The sequence below is a fragment of the Schistocerca americana genome, chromosome 9 (assembly GCF_021461395.2).
Source record: "Schistocerca americana isolate TAMUIC-IGC-003095 chromosome 9, iqSchAmer2.1, whole genome shotgun sequence".
NCBI lineage: Eukaryota > Metazoa > Arthropoda > Insecta > Orthoptera > Acrididae > Schistocerca > Schistocerca americana.
The window spans coordinates 68,389,576-68,414,991 of NC_060127.1; the positions used below are offsets into that span (position 1 = coordinate 68,389,576).

Genomic DNA, 25,416 nt, shown 5'->3' on the forward strand with positions numbered 1-25,416 from the left:
CCTCACTCTCTTAGAAACCACCCACTCCTGCAATGCACAGTACATTTTAACCGGTTCTGGGGAGCTGCTACCCCTCGTATTTTTATGTATGTGAGAGGCACCTAGTAAATTTTGTCCCCAAATTGCTAGTACTGTTAAGAAATTACAAGAAGAGTACAATAATTCTGTCATTAGTTTCTCTACATCAGAAAAACTAACAAAAGATATTTCTGTAAAACTCTTGGAGCCAACATTAAAGCCTTTTTAAGCTGCTAACAATAAATTCCTTCTACTGGTGGATTCATCGTGTGGCCAAGCAGATTTGCCATTGCACGATAAGGCATTCATACGTGAGATGGTAGGATAACATGTATTATGAAGAGCATTCCAACCACATGACTCCTCTTGTTCAACCCTGAGATATACATTTCCATCATGAAGTAAAAATCTAATTAAAAAGATTAAAAAGTGCTCCGCAATTGCTACAACAATGGTGAGAATTATCATCAATGGAAGATGCAATGATTCGGTTTGCCCAGTATGCATCAGAATTCAGAGGTGAGATCTTCATTTAAAACCCTAATTGAAGTATGCTTTCCACTGAAGCATATTTAAGAAAAATATCCTTATTTAAAAAATGCTTTCATAAACTGTGTATTGTGTGAACAATATTTGTTTTAAACGCTTCTTTGGTGATTATCATCCCAGAAAATGTAATGCACCTTTTAATAATAAATAGAAAGCAGGTAACGCACTGCTAAAACTTTTGAAAATTTTTCTTTCATTCACAACTTCACCCAGTTACGTAAATTAACTGTTTACTCCAATCTTATGTGAACTGAATATATCAAATATACGTATATGAACTGAACGCAGATAGGCACAGCAAAAAGACAATAAAAAAGTGAGCTTTAGGCCAACGTTGAAAATAGACAACACACACACACACAAACACACACACAAAAGACCAAGAGCTCACTTTTTGATAGTCTTTTTGCTGTGCCTATCTGTGACTCAGCAACTCTGCTACATCACGAGTAGGAACTATCATTTTCGTGATACTACACATCATCTGACTAACAAATCCATCAAGCTTATTTCAAACTTTTACACTGAGGTGACAAACATCATGGGATAGTGATATACACATATACAGATGGCAGTAGAATTGCATACACGAGGTATGAAATGGCATTTGAGCGAATGATTTGGCCACCAAGATTGCCCGACATGAATCCCATCGAGCATATATGGGACATAATCCAGGGGTCAGTTCATGCAAAACGTCCTGCACCAGCAATGCTTTCGCAACTGTGATCGGCAACAGAGGCAGAAGGGCTCAACATTTCTGCAGGGGATTTCAAATGACTGGCTAAGTGCAAGCCATGCTGAGTTGCTGCACTACACTGGGCAAAAGGAGGTCCAACACGATATTAGGAGGTATCCCATGACTTTTGTCACCTCAGTATAAAGCTTCCCAACTTGACTGTTGGTGATGTGATTGTAAATAGGAAATGTAGAGGAATGACCACAACTAAACTTGGGACCAGGGAGACCTCACATATTGGGGGGTAGGGACTGTTGAGCACTGTGGAGGGCACCTGTAGAAATATCACGCAAAATCAGAGGACAGAGAGAAGAACGACTCTCGAGTTCATACCTGAGGTTGGGGAAGCTGGCGAGTATCTCCTGGAAGCTGGGCCACATGTCGGCCAGGTCGTCGTAGACGGCACTGTTGTCCACGTCCAGCACCGGCACCACTGTGATGAAGCGGTCCTGGCAGTACCGGTCCAGTGACACCATGTTGCTGTGAACAAAAAATTTCCCTTCTAATCATCAGCACTTAAACTGTATTTGAAACCATTAAACTCTCTGTGACAGATTTCAGGTCTGTGATCACAGCAACTGGGAGCCACAGGTCTCATGTTTCAAACAACAGATGGGAGTGCTGTAACTCCAGCATGTAGATTCACTAATAAAGAGGGCAGAACGTACAGGGTGACTGACAAGAATAGGAAATTTTGGAATGGTGATTGATGGACGAATACAGTTGCTTTACACATATTTATTTACATCTATGTATAGTACAGAGTACGACATTATTGAATGTCACAAACATTTTACTTCTTGAATATAATATTCAAAATGTGAGCTCCCATTAGCGCACACATTCCCACAACCTAATAGAAACTTGACTCATTTCAATATGAATCCTGGAGATTTCCTCTCAGATTCTTGCTTTAAGTTCTTTGGTGGAGCAGATTGAATACAGCAAACCATGATATTAATGTGGCCCCACAGGGAAAAAATCACATGCTGTGATGTCACTTTGTCACTTGATCTCGGGTGCCATGTAATGTGACAGTGCCTTGAAATGACATGGTTACCTAACTCTTCATGCACAGTTCCCAGCAATACCATGCTTTATGTGAGATTGCTATGTCATGTTGAAACCAACTATTGGCAGGAAAATGGGGCAGTTTAAGCACAACAAATATTTCCACGATGGCAACATACCAAACAGATGTTACAGTGCTTGCACGTCCATCATCAGCTTCAAAAAAGTAGAACCTATAATGTCACTCTGTGACATTGCATGCCATACAGTAATTTCACTGCTGTGCAATGAACACTCACGTACCTGAGTTGGATTTTGCTTGGAATAATATTCAAAAATTCTGTCTACTGACACAGCTATTGAAGTGGAAGTGAGCTTCGTCCAATATCCACAGGTTGTTAAAAAAATTGTTGTCACCGTGGACGTTTGCTAACATGTGTTCGGTATATTGTCTATGCATTAGCAGATCATTAGGATGAAGTTGCTGAATGGTCTGCAGCTTGTATGGCAGAAACTTCAAATCCACCTTCTCTATCTGTTGAACATTCGAACGATGCACCTGTAGAGGCTTCGAGTGACTTCAAACAGAGTGCTGTGGGCTTTTTATGAAAGCAGTTCACACAGCCTCGATACTGTCTCCTGTGTGAGCAGCTCGGGGTCTCTCTGCAGATTGTTTCTTCAATACAGAGAGGGAACATGACCATTCTGTCCGATGTCAAAATTCTCAATGTGTGGCATCCGCACTTCCATTCTTATAATATGCTTTTACCACAAAGTGCTGAAATAAGCTCTAATCTTTAATAAGACAAAATGGTTGCTGGGCCTACAAGATGAAGTCAGCTCTCTGCAACAAATACCAAACACAAATTCAAATCTAATGAGAAATGTCAATATCATTACATTATATTCTCTTGTGCTGTGGAGCAATATGGAGAAAATGATGACTCTTAAATCAGTACAGTTTTCCAGCTGCCTAACACAACAGAAGGCATTTTGTACCCCGTGAAGCATATTTGTGGCCTCAGAGTCTCAACCATTTACAGCATCCTTTGGGAATGTGGCACCAACCCAGTAAGACAATGTAACTGAAATGTCTCCTAACACAGTACCGAGTGCTGGCAGTTTGTCAAGTATGGGAATCTATTAAAGTTTACTGTTGTCAAATACAGCACGAAAGCACAAAATCACAACTGAAGAGATGCAGATTCCAGTCCACACTTTAAGCTACTGGGACTCATTTATCAAAGAGGCTGTGAAAGTTAGAATGTGTGTCAACAACTGTAAGATAGATATGAGAGCCACACAGACCAATGAATGAAAGTGGGCAATAGACACAAAGAATTCATACGAGTATGTCCTGTATGTCCGCAGCTCGTGGTCTCGCGGTAGCGTTCTTGCTTCCTAAGCATGGGGTCCCGGGTTGGATTCCCGGCGGAGTCAGGGATTTTCACCTGCCTCGAGATAAGTGGGTGTTATTGTGTCATCTTCATGATCATCATTCATCCTCCTTACGGTTGAAGGAAGGTAATGGCAAACCCCCTCCATTAGGACCTTGCCTAGTACGGCAGTGCCGGTCTCCTGCATCGTTTCCCTACGCTCTGTCAAGGAGTATGGGGCTTCACCACCATGTCCTGTATAACACTAGGGCTATTAAAACTAAATAAATACTCACAGCTCGGTGGCACCTTTGCAATTGGGAAAGGAGACACCAAGTGTCACATTGTGTCAGTCAGCTCTGTTTTGTTCCTCAGTGTGTAAGCAAAAAGTGACTGAAATAGATTGTGTTACTGTAGCTCCTGTCAATCATGAGGTACGTCATGTCATTCTCTTCCTGAAAGTGGACTATTGTGTGCATGGGGATGGGCTTATGAGTAATGGTGTCACAAGGTAGTGGAGCAGACAATTTGAGGCTGGTCATACATGAAAGAGGTCAAGGAAGATGTTCACAAGTGGCTGATGACATTGTGCGTGAGATACATCAGTTTACATTTTTTTTTTAAGCTTTTGAAGATGTTCCTCAGATTCCAAGGACAACAATCTTTTAACTCTGCCACAAAAAGGTTAATTTATCATAAGTTTTGTGCACAGTCAGTACATAGGTATCTAACCGACATCCACAAAACTGAAAGAGTTAGTTCAACTTTACATTCCCTAAGCACTATCTTGAAGAGCGGGATGAATTTCTGTAGAGAACTGCGACTGGCAATGAGATGTGGGTACAGTATGTGATCTCTTAAACTTAGGAACAGTCCAAACAGTAGACGCACTCTCATTCTCCCAAAAAAATTCGAGGAGACACTGTCAAACCTCAAAGAGACAGTTGCAGTTTATAACGAGTTGCACAGGAATTTTGACAACACATTTCACGAGAGTAAGATGTGAGAATGCTGAGAGATCACAGGTTGGTGGACTTTTACAAAGCTCTGAAGGTCAGTCCAAAACAAATAGTGCAGGGTGATTACCGGATGAATCGGTCTCCTTTAGGATAACTCACTAGGGACGGTGGTTATCACTGAAGCAACAGGTTTCCATTTACACGGGTTTTGTCCATCTCCAGTTTCACTTGGCTGCTATAACCACTCAAAATTAGCAGTTGCTGAAATAATTTTTTGTTGGGGTTATTTGCAATAATACATGTAGACATCGTACAAAGGTTGAAAAATTCTACAACTCCCAGTAACTTTTTGTACATTACATGTTTCGAGATACACAGACTCAATATATCTAATAAAATAGGTAAACAAAAGAAAACAGTCCATCCGCCATTGCTGCTTTTCTTGAAAAGCAGTGAGTGTTTGAAATTACAAAAAATTCACCACTATTCTCTGCTGATTCTAATTTTTTGTATCACTGTTAAAAATCATGTTGTAATCCAGGATTGTACCACTTTTTGGGGATTAAAAATGGTCTGTGCTAAAAGGTGAAAACTAAGGTTTGAGAAATCTATTTATCATGTTAAATTGTCCTTTTTGAAAGGCTGGAAGGCGATAAAGGCATATTATGTGGACACAGGCAGCAGAATATCTTTTTTCTATTTCTATTATAAACTCTGAATGAACGGCTAAGTTTTTAATACGAGGGGCATAGAAATAAGTAATACAGCATATTTTTTTCCTGAAAGCAGGTTAGTTTTATTCAGGATTCCAATATGCCATATTATTACTGACTCTTTTGGCTACAAAACCCTATTTTCCAACATAATCTCCTTTTTATGTGATGGCCTTATACCACCTTACTGGGAGAGCCTGCATACCCACTTGGTACCACTTTACTGAGTGATGTCAGGGTCGACAACTTGCTGCATCAAGAGCCACCCCATCATCCACATACCGCAGCCTTCACTTGGCCAAACAGATTGAAGTTGGAAAGTGCAATATCCGGGCTGTAGGGTGGAGGAAGAAGAACAGTCCAATGATGTTTTGTGAGCTGCTCCTGAGTGTGCATACTTGTGTGTTGTCAAGGAGAAGGAAAAGTTCGTTTGCAATTTTGCTGCAACAACCACACTCAAGTTGTTTCTTTATTTCCATGAGGGTAGCGCAACACACTTAAGAGTTGATCACAGAACCATGGGGGAGGACACCAAACAGAATAACTTCTTTGGAGTCCCAGAAGACTGTCACCCCGGCTTGACTGTCTGAGGGTGCAGCTTTGAAGTTTCTCTGCGGAGGAACAGCGGTGTGGCACCACTCCATGGAATGCTGTTTTGTTTCTGGTTTGAAGTGGCAAACCGGTGTTTTGTCACCTGTGATAATAGTTTTCTTTTCTCCCCCCCCCCCCCCCCCCCAAATGTCACACACACCTTTTAATGTGTGAGAAATTCTGTACAGATGGTATTTCATCAATCTTTATCGTCTTCTGTTAGGCTGCAAGAAATCCAGTGGGCACACACCTTTGAATACCCAAACTGCTGGATGAGAGTGTCACCACTACCAATAGAGACATATAGTTGTGCAGTGAGTTGTTTGACTGTGATCTGTTGATTACCTCGGCGATGGGTGTGACATTCCAACACTGCAGTCACAGCTGTGTGTGGCTCGTAGACACGTGGGAAAGCAGACAGGTTTGCATGATCTTGTTGCAAGATGACAGACGCCTCACCCAATGACTCACTGTGATTCTGTTCACTGCCAGCTCTCTGCAGACCTTATGCAAGAGCTTATGAATATCTGTGATGCTCTGGTTTTTTGCCAAATGAAACTCGACAAAAGATCTCTGCTTGGAAAGCACCTCTGCTAGAAATGCTGTTTTGAAGGCTACTTATAGCGTTTCCATCTATTAAAGCTTCTTGAAACTACAGGACTACAGGAGCTGAAGCAGGAATATTCCATGATGGCCACAACAAATTCCACATTTTTTAACTCAAATTAGCTTACAAAAAAAGGTGTGTTGCATTACTCATTGATCATCTTCTATATTACTATTGCCATAATTTCCTTTCTCTTTTATTACTGCATAGAAATGGTCGACAAATTATAGCCTTTTGTGTAAAATTTGTAGCATTCTTTATTTTTTTTATTATTTCAAATGAAAAAGCCATTTTTAGTCAAATATATATTTTTACTTTTTTGACTGCAATCTGAAAACAAATAATCTTTTGTTGGCAAAAACAAAAATACTCCTCTAAAAGATCTGAATGAACACTTTAGACAGTGGACAAAATGCAATGTTTACCATGAACAGTAACGTCACGATAGTTGAAATTTCAATAATAAATTAATCCAATGGCGAATATTTATTTTTCAATCTGTTCATAAATACTTGTGCCATAATGTTTTGATATGTAAGTTAATTCCTTTCATTAGAAACAATATCATTCAAAGATGATAGAAATCAGTCAGAAGCCACAGAACATCCTATCAAATTCATTAAAAAAAAACTTCTATCTAAAACCAAAAATTTTAGCACCTATGGTATTGCAAACTGATGCTTCAGTTTTTACACACGGTTATCAGTAAAACTGAAGAGTACTTGTTATAACGGAAACCAAACGAATGCTGAAAAATACCAGTTATTCAGAACTGGTATCAGTTCTAACTGATCAATTTTTCACATCCATACAATGTGTTAACCTATATAGCAAGTCAAACAAAGGCAAAGCTGTGAACTTAAGGTTGGAAGATTTTTCAATATCCTTCCTATAGTCTGGACTCAGCTCTAAGTGACTTTCATCCTTTCCCCAAGATAAAGGCCCGAGTGGCTACTCAGCACTTCATGAGTGATGATGAGCTCAGTCATATTGTCAACAATTGGTCGAAGTACCACGCGGCAACACTCTTTCACAAAGGGATAAACAACCTAGTGTCACACTAGAACAAATGTTCGAACTCAGGTGGCAATTATGTGGAGAAGTAATATCAACATGTAAGTACAGATTGCAGATTATCTAATTTTTTCTTTTTTAATAGCAAATTAATAAATCAGAAAAGCTCCGCACAACAGCTCGATTCTGCACAGTCTCCAGTCGCAGTGGCACTGCTCTACTACATCTGTGTGATTCCACAACTTTTTGAGGCGGTTGGTTTCCTGGAGAAGACAATAATGGTTATTGTGGAAATCTAGGAATTTCTAAAGAAGTGACACCAGAAGAGTTTCCTGAAGGTGGTTTCGAACACTACAATGTTTTACTACGCACAGTCCTTCTGAGGGTAGTATCCTGAAGTCTTGCTCCGACGAAAGAACTGACTTACCTGCTAGTTATAGGTGAACCTACAGCTTAATGTGGACTGCGAACTTTGGTACAACTTGGCATTTTTCACATTAAAAAACAGTGCCAAAGATGAAATAAATGAAAAGGAACAATAACAACAACCACCAATTGAACTCGGACCTTTGATTCTGCAATTCAGCATGTAACCATAGAGCTTATGGGTAGATAAAGAAACTGCCGATTGACCTACGTCTGCTTACTGCACCGATGGGTGCAAACCTGCAGTTGTCATATCAGTTTATGCAGAACAATCGTGTCTGGTGGTTAAATAATCTTCCTCCTGTGAACACTGGCATGCACATAACTGAATACAAATTGTGTATTTTACTGCTACTTCAGCCTCAAGAGCATTTTTGTAAGATATGTTCAGCCATAACTGCTTGCTGTTGAGCTCCATATACTTACTGTCCACATCAAATAGACCCAAATTCCCTTTCACATTCTGCTGCGAAGTCTATGAGAAACCCTTAAGTTTATTCACACTAATTACAAGTTGCCTTCAACAATTGTTACCTGAACTCGATACTGCCACCACTGACAATTTTCTTTACCAAACGCTACACATAAAAAAATTATTCCAAAGTCCAGCAATGTGGGAGAGTTACTAACAATATCTTTATTATTTAGTTCTCTTCAATTCGCATTTGTGCAAAATGAACTCTGTCAATTTGTATTGTCACTAGGTTGTGAACCGTCCACTGCACCTAAATTTGATTTGGTCTGTAAATTATGTGTGATTAACATTTATAAGACGGTGATTTGCGACTTTGACACGTCCTGAGCAAATAGTTTTACAGCAATCTAACATCAACTGCTTTATACAACTGGACCTGTGGATATGGCAGCCTGTTGTCCCCGAGGCTGCAGTGCCTCACGGCACAAGGCAGACATGCTGGCAGCATCACTTCCCATGATTAGCAGCTGCTGAAGGCTGCTTTTGCAGTCACCCTATCCCAAACAAAATCGTGCAGTGACACTTTTAGAATCTCAAAGGGCAGCTGTGAGAACCTCTGCTCAGGGGCAATTTCTAACATAAAATGAGTACTCTATCGTATTCTTCTCTACTTACCATCCACCAATTGCCATTCAGTGACAGTTCCGCAATGTAATGCTTCAGACAATGTCTTATGGAATGGCTCATCTTCTCACTGGAAGTAAATCATACAAGAGACATCCTTTTGGTACAACCCAGCTAGGAGAAGCGGGAACGACCTCGCCGACCCCTCGCAGCCATCGGTGATTCTCAAATGACGGCGAGAGCTGTGAATTTATTTTCGACAGTGGCAAACTTTTTGGCACCAGTTAAAACACTAGCTACGAAAAATGTAACATTAGGGAACTACTCTGAGTCTGGCCAAAATATAAAATGGTCCGATACCTCTGCTGCTGCCAAGAAAACGAATGGCAACAGGCCACTGATACTGAGGGAGTGCTCCAGACGAGCAAGTGGAAACTACGAGTGGAGCAATGCTGAGACTACTCAGTCTCTGTACCTTCACACCGTAAAGAAACTTGACGAAAAGAGCTGGTTTGGTTACACATGTTGTACACAGTACTTGAAGCCATGGATCGCGCGATGTTCATAGTACAGGACTTTATATTACAGAAATCGTTTTTCTGGAAATATACTAATTCTCCACTTTGTCATCACTGTTAAACCGCAACAAACCACCCTGTGAATGTGCAAACATTAAAACACCTTTAATTAAGATGTTAATTAAAACTTTTGTTCATTTAAGTCTTATATTTAAATGTCAAACAATGGAAAGTCCAGGATGTTGTTATATTTAAATGTCGACTATATGAACCAACGATCCCTATCAATAATACTATTTATTTCACATTTAAATCTAAAGAAGTGGCAAAAAAGCAGAATATAAAATATACTTTGAAAAGTTTTCTAAATGTCACTTCGGTAATTGAGATATCGCACTATCATCATCGGACCTGCGTGTATTGCAGCTCTTTGTGTATCTACATGAAGAGTCACATGGCCCCATTCTATTGTGTGTTGGAGTGAAACGTGGATGTATTGAGTTCTTTGTTCACTTGCACTGTTATTACCAAATGTGCATATGCCAAGTAACCGCTAATATGAGAAGAATAAATTTAAGTTTAAGAATGCAGTTCGCATGTGAAACTATTTTTTTTTTTTTTTGTGATTAGCATCATACTAGATGCTAACATCAGCACATTTTTGAAGCCAAGCAAGAATTAACATGCTCTTAGACAAACCAAAGCCAACATACCACATGGAGATGATCATCTAGATTTGATCAGAAACAAGCTAAGTGAACTGATTCCTTAATATGCAAATACAATTATTGTGGTCAACATTCTCATGTGCTACTATGTTTTGCATGAATGTACACTCCTGGAAATGGAAAAAAGAACACATTGACACCGGTGTGTCAGACCCACCATACTTGCTCCGGACACTGCGAGAGGGCTCTACAAGCAATGATCACACGCACGGCACAGCGGACACACCAGGAACCGCGGTGTTGGCCGTCGAATGGCGCTAGCTGCGCAGCATTTGTGCACCGCCGCCGTCAGTGTCAGCCAGTTTGCCGTGGCATACGGAGCTCCATCGCAGTCTTTAACACTGGTAGCATGCCGCGACAGCGTGGACGTGAACCGTATGTGCAGTTGACGGACTTTGAGCGAGGGCGTATAGTGGGCATGCGGGAGGCCGGGTGGACGTACCGCCGAATTGCTCAACACGTGGGGCTTGAGGTCTCCACAGTACATCGATGTTGTCGCCAGTGGTCGGCGGAAGGTGCACGTGCCCGTCGACCAGGGACCGGACCGCAGCGACGCACGGATGCACGCCAAGACCGTAGGATCCTACGCAGTGCCGTACGGGACCGCACCGCCACTTCCCAGCAAATTAGGGACACTGTTGCTCCTGGGGTATCGGCGAGGACCACTCGCAACCGTCTCCATGAAGCTGGGCTACGGTCCCGCACACCGTTAGGCCGTCTTCCGCTCACGCCCCAACATCGTGCAGCCTGCCTCCAGTGGTGTCGCGACAGGCATGAATGGAGGGACGAATGGAGACGTGTCGTCTTCAGCGATGATAGTCGCTTCTGCCTTGGTGCCAATGATGGTCGTATGCGTGTTTGGCGCCGTGCAGGTGAGCGCCACAATCAGGACTGCATACGACCGAGGCACACAGGGCCAACACCCAGCATCATGGTGTGGGGAGCGATCTCCTACACTGGCCGTACACCACTGGTGATCGTCGAGGGGACACTGAATAGTGCACGGTACATCCAAACCGTCATCGAACCCATCGTTCTACCATTCCTACACCGGCAAGGGAACTTGCTGTTCCAACAGGACAATGCACGTCCTCATGTATCGCGTGCCACCCAACGTGCTCTAGAAGGTGTAAGTCAACTACCCTGGCCAGCAAGGTCTCCGGATCTGTCCCCCATTGAGCATGTTTGGGACTGGATGAAGCGTCGTCTCACGCGATCTGCACGTCCAGCACGAACGCTGGTCCAACTGAGGCGCCAGGTGGAAATGGCATGGCAAGCCGTTCCACAGGACTACATCCAGCATCTCTACGATCGTCTCCATGGGAGAATAGCAGCCTGCATTGCTGCGAAAGGTGGATATACACTGTACTAGTGCTGACATTGTGCATGCTCTGTTGCCTGTGGTTCTGTCAGTGTGATCATGTGATGTATCTGACCCCAGGAATGTGTCAATAAAGTTTCCCCTTCCTGGGACAATGAATTCACGGTGTTCTTATTTCAATTTCCAGGAGTGTATTTAACAAGCAAACTTGCTGTAATGGATAATGCTGAAATGTCATTAATCTTACTAAATGTCACCCATTAGTAGGAGACGAAATAACCACAAAGCAAAGAGACATAGAGAGAGTACCTATCTCAGCACTTACAGAACGTCCTGAATCCAACTGAAATATGGCTGACTGTTGTAGAACTGAAATTGCACAAATAATGTCACAATGGTAATGAAAAGTTTTAACAAATCTTTGTACCCACATGCAAAACATACACATGCGCATATTGCAAGTGTACCTTCTACGAACCAGAAGGTTGCTTTTCCCTGGCGATTATAAATACATTTCCAATATACTGTTGCGGTTTACTAGTAAAGCAAGAAAGAAACATTAACTTCTACTGGTTTATCTCAATTGATGCTCTATGCCAAAATTGCAATTTTATGTTCCTTACCGACAGAAAACTTCAAGCTTACTGGATTCAAGTATGTCTACTGATAAAACAACATGGAGCTGTCACAAGTCTGTGAAGCTGGTTCAGCATACACAGCAGCACTGTTTGTTTGTTTGTTTAGTTGTTTTCATATTTTCCCTAGTCTCTTCCTTTCTGTCACTTTAAATTTCATGTTAATAATTTTGTTTTTGAATTTCTCTCTTTCATATGCTTGTTTTAGGTCTTCTTCTATTTCACAAAACCAGTTGGTTTCTTTGATTGAGCTGTTGACCTCATCAAAAAAAACCCTTTGTGAGTCCAGTGTTGTGCATTCTGTGTATGTGCGCAAAGAATGTTAATTGTTGTTTTCTAATTATGTCTGTGAGTCTGTCTGAATGTTTGTATATGTCTTTTGTTGGCCTCTTCATGTATATACCATCTCTATGCACTGCGCCAAAAAATTTTCGAAGGATTTTACATTCTATCTTTTCTGTCTCTGTGATGTCTGATGCTCCGATTATGGCCATTTCTGATGCATAAAACTTCTGTTAGTACATCTGTATTGTAGTGCTTGAGTTTCACCTGTCTTGAGATACTTCTTTTATTATAGTGCATCCATGTGAGTTTGTACACTTTCTGAAGTTTTTCTGTTCGTTCTGCATTGGCTGCCTTGTTTGATCCTCCTACTTCTTATTAATCTCCAATATACTTTAATTTTTCCACTCTGTTCACCAATCCGTATTTTGTGTGCACGACTTCGGTATTGTTGTTCTTCCTTTCCATATACTGTGTTTTCTCGTATGATATCTGCAGCCCCGTTTTAGCAGAGATTTCATGTAAATATTCCACGGCTTCTTGTTCTTTTTCTCTGTTGTTGCTGAGCATTGCCAAGTCATCTGCAAATGCCAGGCATTTTATGATTGTCTTGTTTGCACGTGTTCTTCCTAACTGAATTCCTTTTACTTTTTCTTCCGACTGCTTGATAATTTTGTCCAGGACTATGTTGAATAGAAGTGGTGAGAGACCACCTCCTTGTCTGACCCCTGTATGTAGAGTTTATTTAACTATCATTAAACTATTATCTCACTTTTAGGGCTTTTCATATGCAGCCAATTTCCAGAGAATTATTAACATCCCATTTCTCGTAAGTACAGGTACAATGAGTTTCATATACATTTTGAGAGGTCTTTTGAGACTCACTGAAACATGTCTATTATTCTCAGCAATTTGCTATCACTGCCAATAAATACCTTCAAACAGAATATCACACTCAATCACAGTCACTCTGTCAGTCTGGAATGCACAATTTTCACAAAATTTTGTCTATAATGAGAACAAAGGTGGCTCTTCCTGTGGACATTGGGCACAAAATGAAACACACTCGTGCAGTTTTTGTCTGGGTTCCTTTAACCTGAACACCAGATAAATAAAATTCAAAATTTCTCCACAAAACGAGAGAAACATCTTTCACAAGCTGCGTCATCGTCACAAAAAAACGCAGTGACCCGTATATGTAATAAGTTTCCTTTAATTTACGTCTATGGTCACAATCTTTTCTGTTTAACAGATTACCGGTTTCGGTCTTTAATGACCATCATCAGATCTGTCTCATAAAAACAAAGTCCTAGTGTACGGCAGCCATAGTGGCATCATCAAATATTAAATGCGAAATCAGCACCAGCATCGTCAAATACATAGAAATCACATCACGTGCACGAGTCATGTTGTCAGTAAAACTACTGTTTAAAACAAGCTGCTGTACAGTACCGAAACCGGTAGACATAAATGAAAGGAAACCTGAGATTAACATCACCTGATGGCTTGTGTGGGACAGAAAAGAGAGAGAGAGAGAGAGAGAGAGAGAGAGAGAGAGAGAGAGAGAGGTGAAACAATCCATACCTCCTGCTGTAGCAGAGCTGCCACTCACTGCTGGGGACCAGCCGGGTGTATAAGTGTAGGTAGTTCACTTTCATGGAAGACCACAGGTTAACCATGAGGAACAGCGAGTTCTGGAACAGACAAACATCTTCGTGACACAAAGAACGACAACTTCACACACATTACCTACCCTGTAGATATTGTACCACCACCTGAGTAAAGATATTCACAAATAAAAGTATGGTAAAACTCATTTTTACACCTTTCAGCAGACTAACCTGAAAAAACGAAAATGCAGGGAAGTGTAAATTACAAGAAAGCATAGGAAACAACAAGTGAAAATTAAATTTTGCCTGCTTAAAAATCTGAATAATTAATTGTTTTGTTTCTTTCTAACAGCAATTAGTTCTACTTGTCTCACCACACTACACAAAACGTCGTCACAAAGGCAGTTTCCAAATGCTGACATGTGCAAACACGCACACGGATGTCCCCTTCGTTCCAATCGTGTCCGATGGTGTAAACAAAACATGGAAACGAAAGTCTTTCATGTTTGTGTTCTACTGTGAGACTTATTATTGATAATCACTACAAAATTACAATAAAAAAAAAAGGAAACATAATATCGGTCAAAACACTAAAATTGGCAGTCTTCATAGACAGAGAACAATGGGCACAAAACCTACAGCTTGCTGTTCACAAGGTGGTCACTCAGCTCAGGGATGCCCAGGGTGAGAAAAAGGGTGGAAACTGTCTTTATGTTGTGGACCATTTCGATGGGAGAGGTTTATGTCTGACATCAAATCGTACCAACCTAAGACTACATGTCTAGTACGGACCAGCATATTTCACATTGAAGTAACGTCTATTTGTGATGATGTTTGGTTTGTGGAGCACGCAACTGCATGGTCATCAGCACCCGTACAAAGTCCCAATTTTTACACAGTCCAATTTACCCAATCCAATCTGGCCACTGTCATGAATGATGATGATGACGATCATGAAATGATGAGGACAACACAAACACCCAGTCCCCGGGCAGAGAAAATGCGGACGACGACGATCTGTGAAAGCCCATTATAGAGACAGCTGTCTTCAAAAGTGGTGTTTATTTGTGTAAATGACTGTAAAGATAAATTAAAGCTGCTGTAATACAAAATAGTGACCAGAAAGAAGGTTGCTACTACAGTCACTATCATCAGATCATGATTATCATTAAGGCTGTGACTCAGCATATTTTTCTACCCTTCCAAATACTGCACCCTATAATACAGACACCAGTGACCTAACACGCCGACAACAAACATCTTGCTTACGGTGCCAACGCTTCGTTACACAATCAATAATGTTGCATATAGTCTCCATTTTCTGATTTGTTCCAAGGCTGACTTTGAGCAGGAATACGACGCACTTTTTACCGAAATCTGTATAAAAATCAATGTTAAAGGTCATGATAACGTCAAGGAAAACTTAAAATGCAGTGAATGTTGCAACACAGAATTGTTAATGACAAGAAACCATCACACTAAGAGAATTGGACCTCTGTTGGGATAGACAAAAATGAATGTAAAAGCCAGGAAAATATATAACACAGGAATATAACAATGGGGTTTTACTGTAGTATAAACTAGCCGCTGTTGCATCTACTGTGCACACAAAAGAAATATATAGAGAGAACTGTGTGACGCCTTAGATATATAGTTTCCGAATTAGCTTTTGAAATTTCTTAACTGTTCTCAGCCTCTTGAGAGGCACTGGAAAAAGTTCAGTTAGCTTAACTGAGCAACCTGTGTGAAAAAATATATTCATACTAATAAAAGAAAGAGGACTGTATTTTTTTACACATCACCAATAAAAATACATCAAGATAGAGATTGCAGTTATAAACTGATGTACAAATTTGCTAGCTTTATCCACAATTGATTGAACTTGCTCATGAGAAGTAATCTTGAGAGGAAGAAACATTATATACGCAAGAGGCAGACTGTGTGAAAACAACACTTTATGAAACATAATGCAACACAAATGATATGACAGCTTCGGCATCTGTTGCAACGTAATCCTCTTCATAGAAGGCTTTCATTCACGTGCTCACCGTAGTTACCAGAGTATAAGATGGAGGCCAATCAAAATCATAAACTTTTATTGATGCAAGGGATCAGTTTACAAAGTTAACATTACACCTATTTTAAGTTTATATCATTCATTGAATGTCTACATTTTGATAATACAAGAAGAAATAAACTAAACAAAAAGAAATTGCTTGCATCAATTTTTATCTTGACTGCCCTTTTTTTTTACTTAGCCTGTTGTCTGTGGTATCACTATTTTTAATCATCATCGTCACCATCCTAACAGAACAGCTGTGAAAGTTACTCCTTCATCGTCACAAACATTTGGCTGTTTCTTCTGAATATGTTGTAATATCTGTGGCTGTGATTACTGTGTGACCTGAGAACACAGTAGTTTTTTTTTCTGAGAACATAGAAGAGTTTGCCTCTATACTGATGTGACAATGTTACAATGCCTCTTGCCTCCAAACGTATCATTTGCCGGCCGCTCTCTCATTGGTTGTGTAGAACCAGCAGTTGACCCCCCCCCCCCCCCCCCAATTGGTCTCATCATACCACATGGTGAGCGTCATCAAAATTCCTGCACAAAGCATGTAAGTATGCCATTGGCACCGGTCTAATTTCGTGCCTCCTGCTGACACGTGTGCTACTGCTCAGTACTTCTCCAATTTTAAAGTCAATTCAATTCCAAGCGCAAATGGATTCCAGTAAACTGCAGTTTAAAAATTGCAGATGTTCACAAAAAGCCAAAGTATGCAGTATACATTCCCATGGCTGGCTGCAAAACAAAATTTCTGCCTGTGCAACACTCCCCTTCCCCCACTCATCACAGTTCTCAGCCAAACTGGGTCACTGTTTCCCCACTCCAACTTTCCAAATAAAAGATTGCGATCACAATTCAGTCCAATTATCAAACTTCGTACTGTCTCTACAATGGATCTTTCTGCTGTAATCTATTCTCACAACAACAATTGAAGTCAGTTTAATAGGATTTATTCCATTTGTTAGACATTGAATTGTGGATTAATTTTCCTTCTCGTCTCAAGTAAATGTCGTTATCTTGTTCTGAAGCTGATTGAAAGCTGGTAACAAAGTTTCTACAGCACTCCAACATGAACAATCAAATTTTTCGTTTGCAACCCACTTCATAAATTATTAGTTTCTCGTAAAAAAAATAAAAAAATTATTTATGTTTTGAATCAAGTAAGGGTTTATGAAGAACAAGATTTTTGCCTTTGAATGTTACGTTTACTTAAAAGCAACATAAATATATGTATACAGTATCCATACATGTACGAGAACTTTTCTTGCAAACGTGTTCAAATACAACAAAAGTTTTGTAAGTTAATAGAATTTAATGTTATTTCCTCCTTTGTTTCACAAAACTGTCAATTTTCAAGAAGAGCGTTTACAGCAAGACAAGAACCCTCTCCCAATCCATCCTCAGTTCCGTATCGTGACACCTCAACCAAGAGCACTACGTCTATGTCAGCTAACTCTCCCGCATGCCAATGGCTTTACTGTTCATGTTTCACCTCCATACAAGGCTACACTGCAGATAAATAGCTACAGGAAAAGATTTACTAAATATTTAAATTATATTCGAAGTAAATAAATTTCAATTTTTCAAAAATACTTTTCTTGCCAATGCAACCTTGCACTTTACTTTCTTCTTATTTCACCATCTTAGTTAGCCCATTGTCCAAATAGAAAAAACTCATCTACTACTCCCAGTGTCTCAACGCCCTAATATGATTTCTTCGGCATAATTCGATTTAATTAAAATAATTTCCATTATGCTCCTTTTAGCTCTATCAACATTTGTCCTTTTTGTATCACTGCCCACTGCATTCAAATTACCTCCCAACTCCTTTGTAGTCAGTCTCTTATAGTACCGTCGGCAACCCTCAAAGTTATTTGTTTTGTAAATGAAAACCACCTTTTCTTGCTGCACTGTCCTTTTTTTTAACTGTAAGGCATCTTCAATAGGACATACGATACAGTTATGATTACCAAACAGTTCACACTGCATTTTCATGTAAATAAGTAATTACTTACAGATATTTAAAAGCGCAGGTTTCGAACAAATACCTATAACTGGTGGCAAAGCGGTAACAGTGAAACTTCTGGACCAGATGAGAGGAAACGCAGAAGCCAACAAACTGTAAGTAATTACATATTTACAAAAAAACCTGATGTGAACTGACTGATAATCTAAAAGTACGATACCACTGAAGATGCCTTAGAGAGAGAAAAAAAAAAAAAAAAAAAAAAAAAAAAAAAAAAAAAAAAAAAAAAAAAAAAAAAAAAAAAGCGAAAGACATCTGGGAGAAATAAATTACAGTGCAGCAAGAGAAGGCTGTTTTTATTTACAAAATACACGGTAAAGGATGGCCACACAAACTCCGTTATTATTTCTACTCCTCAAAATTTAATCCCCTTTATAAATCTTTCCGCAGTTCCTTTACAGATCATTTGACGTACAAAACGAACAACATCACAGATAACCTACAACCTTGCCTGACCCCCTTCTTGACTGGCTTTCTTTTCATGCCACTGAATACTTATATAACTGCAGTCTGATTTCTGTGTAAGCTGTAGGTAGCCTTTACCTCCCCATGTTTTATTCCCAATACCTTCAGAATTTCTAGATTATTGCAGCTGACATTGTTGGAAATTTCCTCTAAACTACAAATGCTACAAACTTAAGTTTTATTATCTTTAACATATCTTTTATGGTAAGTTTCTGAGTTGCAGAAGTACAGTCGATTACAAAAAGAATGATTTGATTTTGGACAGTAATAATTACGAAACATGGCATGTGCCAGCCAGGAAATGTGTGTAGTTTGAATGTATCTGGCTTTGCGTGTCAAAAAACTGCTATTAGATGTCAGTCAACGTATCTCCCAAGTTTGCAGTCAGAAGTAGTATGACATATGCTCAACAGAAGGTGTTGTGTGTGTTGCAGTTTGGAAAGGGAGAGTCAGCCATTTCGATCTAGCACGCTTTTTGTGGGTGTTTCATCAATACTCTGTCTGCAGCCAAAACATTTGTCGTGGGTATCACTTATTTGAAGAAAGAGGCTGCTAATGCAAAGGTAAGAGTCCAGGTCAACCTCACAATTTTCTTGACATGGTGGAAAGAATTCCGCGAACGTTTGAGACGAGTCCAAGTCTACTCGCTGTGCAAGTAGAGTACTAGCAATGCTTCGTATGACTGTCTGGTGAGTGTTACGGTGTTGTTTGGTCTACAAACTACACAGACTACAATTAGTGCAAGCTCTTCAGACTGCTGATAAAAGGAAACATGTTGACTTCAGCAATGTTCTGTTTGAGGACACTGAAGATAATACATTTTTACCATGGTTGACTTCCAGTGCTGAAACAATATTTCATGTTGGCGGTAAAGTAAACTGACGTAACGTGCACATGTGAGGACTACAAAATTCTCATGACATTACTGAGCATGAAAGAGACTCACTGAAAGTGAACATTTTTTGTGCCATTTCTTGTAAAGTCTATTTTGAAGAAAACACAGTGACTGGAACAAGCTATCTTCAAATGCTGCAGAACTGGCTTTTTCCTCAAACTTCAGGAGGGCTCCAACAACTTCATTTTCCAATAGGAAACAGCAATGTACGTCAGTGTTTCAATGAGACTCTGCCTCAATGCTGGATAGATGGCATGGGACCTGGAGACACTGCCCTGCATTGTTGACCTCCAAGAACAACAGAATAAAAGCCAGAATAACTTCTGTAAAAGCAGATAAACTGTGGAAGGTTTATGACAAATTTAGCTATCAACTAGATGTTGTCCGTGCTGCTGCTGGTGGAGTATTTGCAATAGCTAGGGATAAGCAAATGTAGAAATGATAACACAAGAAATAATGTGAAATTAGCAGCGTTTCTGTGAGATGTTGCAAAATTTGTAATTTTGCCGTAAACAAATATTTTAAATCTGAGGATATCAGTTCACTACTATTCGTAACTGACAGTTATTGATAGCTAAAACTGCATTTCGACTTCCAGTCTCCTGAAGGCTGAGGTTCATGTATAACCCTAAAATGACAGTTACTGCATAACGAACTTCTTTGTGATGACAAACATAGCACTGAATCAGGCAGCAAACATCGGAGGCAGGGGGGGTGGGGAGATATAAATATAAAAAAAAAAACACCAAATTGTGCAAAAAACAACACCAAACTTTATAGAAAACAGCAAATTGATAAATGCAATACACAACTGCCAAAACAAATTAATCAGCAAAAACTACACCGAACTGGCAAAACTACACCAAACTGGCAAAACTACACCAAACTGGCAAAACTACACCAAACTGGCAAAACTACACCAAACTGGCAAAACTACACCAAACTGGCAAAACTACACCAAACTGGCAAAACTACACCAAACTGGCAAAACTACACCAAACTGGCAAAACTACACCAAACTGGCAAAACTACACCAAACTGGCAAAACTACACCAAACTGGCAAAACTACACCAAACTGGCAAAACTACACCAAACTGGCAAAACTACACCAAACTGGCAAAACTACACCAAACTGGCAAAACTACACCAAACTGGCAAAACTACACCAAACTGGCAAAACTACACCAAACTGGCAAAACTACACCAAACTGGCAAAACTACACCAAACTGGCAAAACTACACCAAACTGGCAAAACTACACCAAACTGGCAAAACTACACCAAACTGGCAAAACTACACCAAACTGGCAAAACTACACCAAACTGGCAAAACTACACCAAACTGGCAAAACTACACCAAACTGGCAAAACTACACCAAACTGGCAAAACTACACCAAACTGGCAAAACTACACCAAACTGGCAAAACTACACCAAACTGGCAAAACTACACCAAACTGGCAAAACTACACCAAACTGGCAAAACTACACCAAACTGGCAAAACTACACCAAACTGGCAAAACTACACCAAACTGGCAAAACTACACCAAACTGGCAAAACTACACCAAACTGGCAAAACTACACCAAACTGGCAAAACTACACCAAACTGGCAAAACTACACCAAACTGGCAAAACTACACCAAACTGGCAAAACTACACCAAACTGGCAAAACTACACCAAACTGGCAAAACTACACCAAACTGGCAAAACTACACCAAACTGGCAAAACTACACCAAACTGGCAAAACTACACCAAACTGGCAAAACTACACCAAACTGGCAAAACTACACCAAACTGGCAAAACTACACCAAACTGGCAAAACTACACCAAACTGGCAAAACTACACCAAACTGGCAAAACTACACCAAACTGGCAAAACTACACCAAACTGGCAAAACTACACCAAACTGGCAAAACTACACCAAACTGGCAAAACTACACCAAACTGGCAAAACTACACCAAACTGGCAAAACTACACCAAACTGGCAAAACTACACCAAACTGGCAAAACTACACCAAACTGGCAAAACTACACCAAACTGGCAAAACTACACCAAACTGGCAAAACTACACCAAATTTGTAAAAACACCGAATTTGGAAAAAAATACACCAAATTTTGGTGAAAAACAACCGAAACTGGCAAAAATAGCAACAAATCTGGAAAAAATCTGAATCTGGCAAAAAATAAATAAATAAATAAACCAAATTTGCCAAAAAATAACACTGAATTTGGGCATACAATAAAATGAGTTTTTCCTGTCCCTTGTAACAGCACGGTTAAAGCTTTTGTATTTCACAACTTAGCCCATGTTTGTGGTATGTCTTTACCAATCACCATGGAGTTTTGAAATCAGATCACCCTGTAAAGCGAATGAAGGAGACTACAGACATTCCCGAGAGCAGAAGCAGAGGTGAGACTCACGAGTGCGGGCACACGACCCTGCGGCGAGACGTCCAGCAGCACGCCGCGGTGTGCCACGGCGGGGCGGTCACGCACCAACACTGGCGGCAGCTGTCCCTCGGAACCAGCGAGCCGCAGCAGCTGCACGAACGTACCCAGAGCGTAGTGCAGGCCCGCCAGCCCGCCTGCCCACACCTGCACCTGTGCACAGAGCAGACATTCACAGTACTGTACCTTCCACACATACAGAGACACAAACCTGGGGTGAACTTAAACTGTAAAGTTTTTCACTACAATTTTAAGAACCATTCAATTTTACAAGGGTATATCCTACACGTCATATATGAACAACCTCTGGACACTTCTTACAGTTATGTTTACAGGGTGTATGTGCACACAAGGGAAAAAAAAAGGTTCCCGGTTAAAAATACACTTTCTCTCAGATGAAAATACACTTCCCCCCACATGCAAGAACACTATATTCCTGATGAAAGTGCATTTTTTCCTTGTTATGTGACAATATACTTTTCCCTTGGAGCTATAAAACTTATCAGTCCTTTTAGTGGTGACGGGCTGGTATAGAATTTCTTGGTACTTTAGGACACAAAAGCCAGCAATAAAATAATTGTTTTGGAAAGATCTTTGTTGTGTGGCGACATTTATACAGCATATTTTTGCATTGCATGAATTCCATCAAATACAGCACTGTAGTTTATGAAACACCGAACTCAAGATTGCTTTCCGAGGATGTGATTAAGCAAGATCCTAAGTATACAGCTTAAATTGCAGCAGCTGAATATTTCTGACAAGCACGATTAAAAATTCAGTGCTTTCGACCAAATATTTTGTGGGTTATCTGGCTGATGTTTCATCGAGCGATTCAATTTTCCCATAGAAAAGCCAGTTACAAGTGAAACTGCTTGATAACTCATTTTGAATTTTTTTTTAAAGGATGATTACACTTTTTGCAAAGTTATTGCATAATTTGTAATCTATGAAACAACTAATATAAACATGAAAAAGTAACCTTGAGGCTTTTTTTTTACAATGGCAGAAAAATTATAATGAATGTCGTAAATGGCTGGACTTCTGAGTCCAAAATTTTTCTATGTAGCAGGTCCTGTGGGTCCTCAGTGATAAGTTTTGAATGAGAGTACAACGGTCCATGATTCAAGAAATTTATCACACATTCTCAGAATTAACATAATTCATCTTGCAAAAAAACGAAATTTACTTTGAAAATAACACTTCTCAAATCTCAATTTGCAATATTTTCCCACGTCCTGTTAGACATGTAGGCAGTTGTAATGTCACACTCATCGATTGCAGTTTGTTGTTACGAAGTATTGCACAATCTTTGTCATAAAGCCTTTGACACATTTTGGTGTCAGCAGCCACTTGTGTTTTATTGTTGTAAATGGTGCATTTTCTTTGCAATTAAAGTTTCATTCTGGTGTTATTCTCTTGTGTACATTTTACTGCTGCAGTATTAATCTGCAATAGTGGGCTAAAGTAAAATTCTTTTTTAGAATATTAATTCTTACCAGTCATAATTACATGAAATCTAAAACAATGGAAAATTTGTGGAATTCTAAAAAATTCCTGGTTTTTTCCAGGATGAAAAAATTCCCGAATTTCTCGAGGCGTATACATCCTGGTTCAGGATTTAAGATTTCCTTCTTTCCATGAGTGTTCCTCATTCCTTACACAGGATGACAGTCTAACACATTACATGCTTTTGCGGGCACATTCGATGTTACCATATTCACTACAGTAGTTGTGCAGATCGAGTGACCTCGGAGGTTCATAGTGTGGGGCATGACATCAGTACTCTTCTTTGGGTCGTGCCTCTGTTGAGGCAGCTTGCTGTTAAAATGTCGCACCATGTTCCACATTCCAGTAAAGGACAAGTCAGTGTACAGTAGGCACTTACACTGAGGACACACAATGTTTGAAACTGAACAGTTTTGAACAGCTCAAGATGTAAAGATGTTATTTTATTAATCATTTCAGAACTTGGCAAAAGTTCAAAGATAAGGTCTGCCTTTTATGCAAAACCCTTTTTTTCCATTTCATCGATTACATCCAGTTCGAAGGACAAATCCCAAATTATTGGTGGCGCTGCAACAGAAAATAAACAAACAACAGGTCTAATTCTTTTGCTGACACAATCTTTCAATTCCCCAAACGAGGGGCTCATGTGTAAAATGTGGCGACTGATATTTTAGTGTTTTGGAGTTGTTAGACGTGAAGTTTTACAACAAAATATAATTGTACATTTACACTATTCCACTGTTTCATTATATTTTCAATTAAATATTTGCACATTAAAGAATCCATTTGTAAAGCTACAAAACAGAAATAATTTTTTTAATTAGAAGAAAGGAACAATGCACGAGACACTGACACAAATTATACGGTAGATACTATGTCGTTCACGGTTGTAAGACATACATAACAGATTATTCGTGGTATTAAAAATGTCCACTTTCCAGAGAAAAAACTTGACATTGAAAAATTGGTGGCTAATAATTTAAGGCAACATATTAACAAGACAATACAATGACATAAAATTTACTACATTTAAGACCTGAAAACACTAATACTGGTATTTAAATTTCACTTTGACTACTCTCGTCATTTGCGTTGGATTTAACGGCTGCTTTTAATCCCTCATCATAAGCATGATAAACTTCCGATATGTACTGGAAACAAGAAAGAACATACTTCAATTTGCTTGCCTCAATGGGCTGTTGACCTCTGCACAGAATTGGAAGAAAGCATTTGAAGCCTTCTGTTGTGACTCGCCGATCTTTCAAAGTGCCACCGCACAGTTATGCACGTCCTATACATGTGGCGCTGTCTGCCAGCCATGCAGCAGCCGCGCCACCTAAACGGCCAGACAGCCAGCGGCCACTAGACTTGGACTCAGTGCTGATTTGACTGTTACTGTGTACACGTCTTACCTTGTCTACTTGCTCTGTGACTTACACGTGTTGTGTCGTTTTTGAAATATACGAGTTCAGCTTGACATTATGACAATTGGCGACGAGGGTGGGATTTTTCCTTTTCATCGTTGACTCACAGGTTTCCATGACTACTTTAGAGCAGCTATTGCAAGGTCTCATTGAACAGCAAACGCTTCTCACATCGGCGATTCGCGATTTCGATGTGGCATCAAATGCGGGACGTTTCTCGTTGTTGTCTATACCTCCTTTTCCTCCTTACAACGAGACGGCGGAAGACTGGTCTGATTACGAAAAACGTCTTTGACAGCACTTCTTGGCATTTCATGTCACGGACGAACAAACATGTAAGTCTCTGTTCCTTTCATGGATTTAACCTCAAATGTATTGGTTGTTGTCGCAATTGGCTCCTTTCAAAGATCCTGCATCTTTGTCCTTTGTTGACATGTGCT

General features: G+C 39.9%; 1 protein-coding gene across 2 annotated transcripts in view; it reads right to left on the reverse strand.

The window, feature by feature from the left end:
• The window catches only part of LOC124550870, a 163,834-nt gene that overhangs the window by 66,194 nt on the left and 72,224 nt on the right, over positions 1 to 25,416 (reverse strand). For both annotated transcript variants that reach the window (XM_047125618.1, XM_047125617.1), the window contains exons 10-12: positions 22,020 to 22,199; positions 14,111 to 14,220; positions 1,640 to 1,786 (exon numbers count right to left, since the gene is read on the reverse strand). In XM_047125618.1, coding sequence (XP_046981574.1) covers positions 1,640 to 1,786; positions 14,111 to 14,220; positions 22,020 to 22,199 — 437 coding nt within the window. The remainder of the gene's footprint in view (positions 1 to 1,639; positions 1,787 to 14,110; positions 14,221 to 22,019; positions 22,200 to 25,416) is intronic.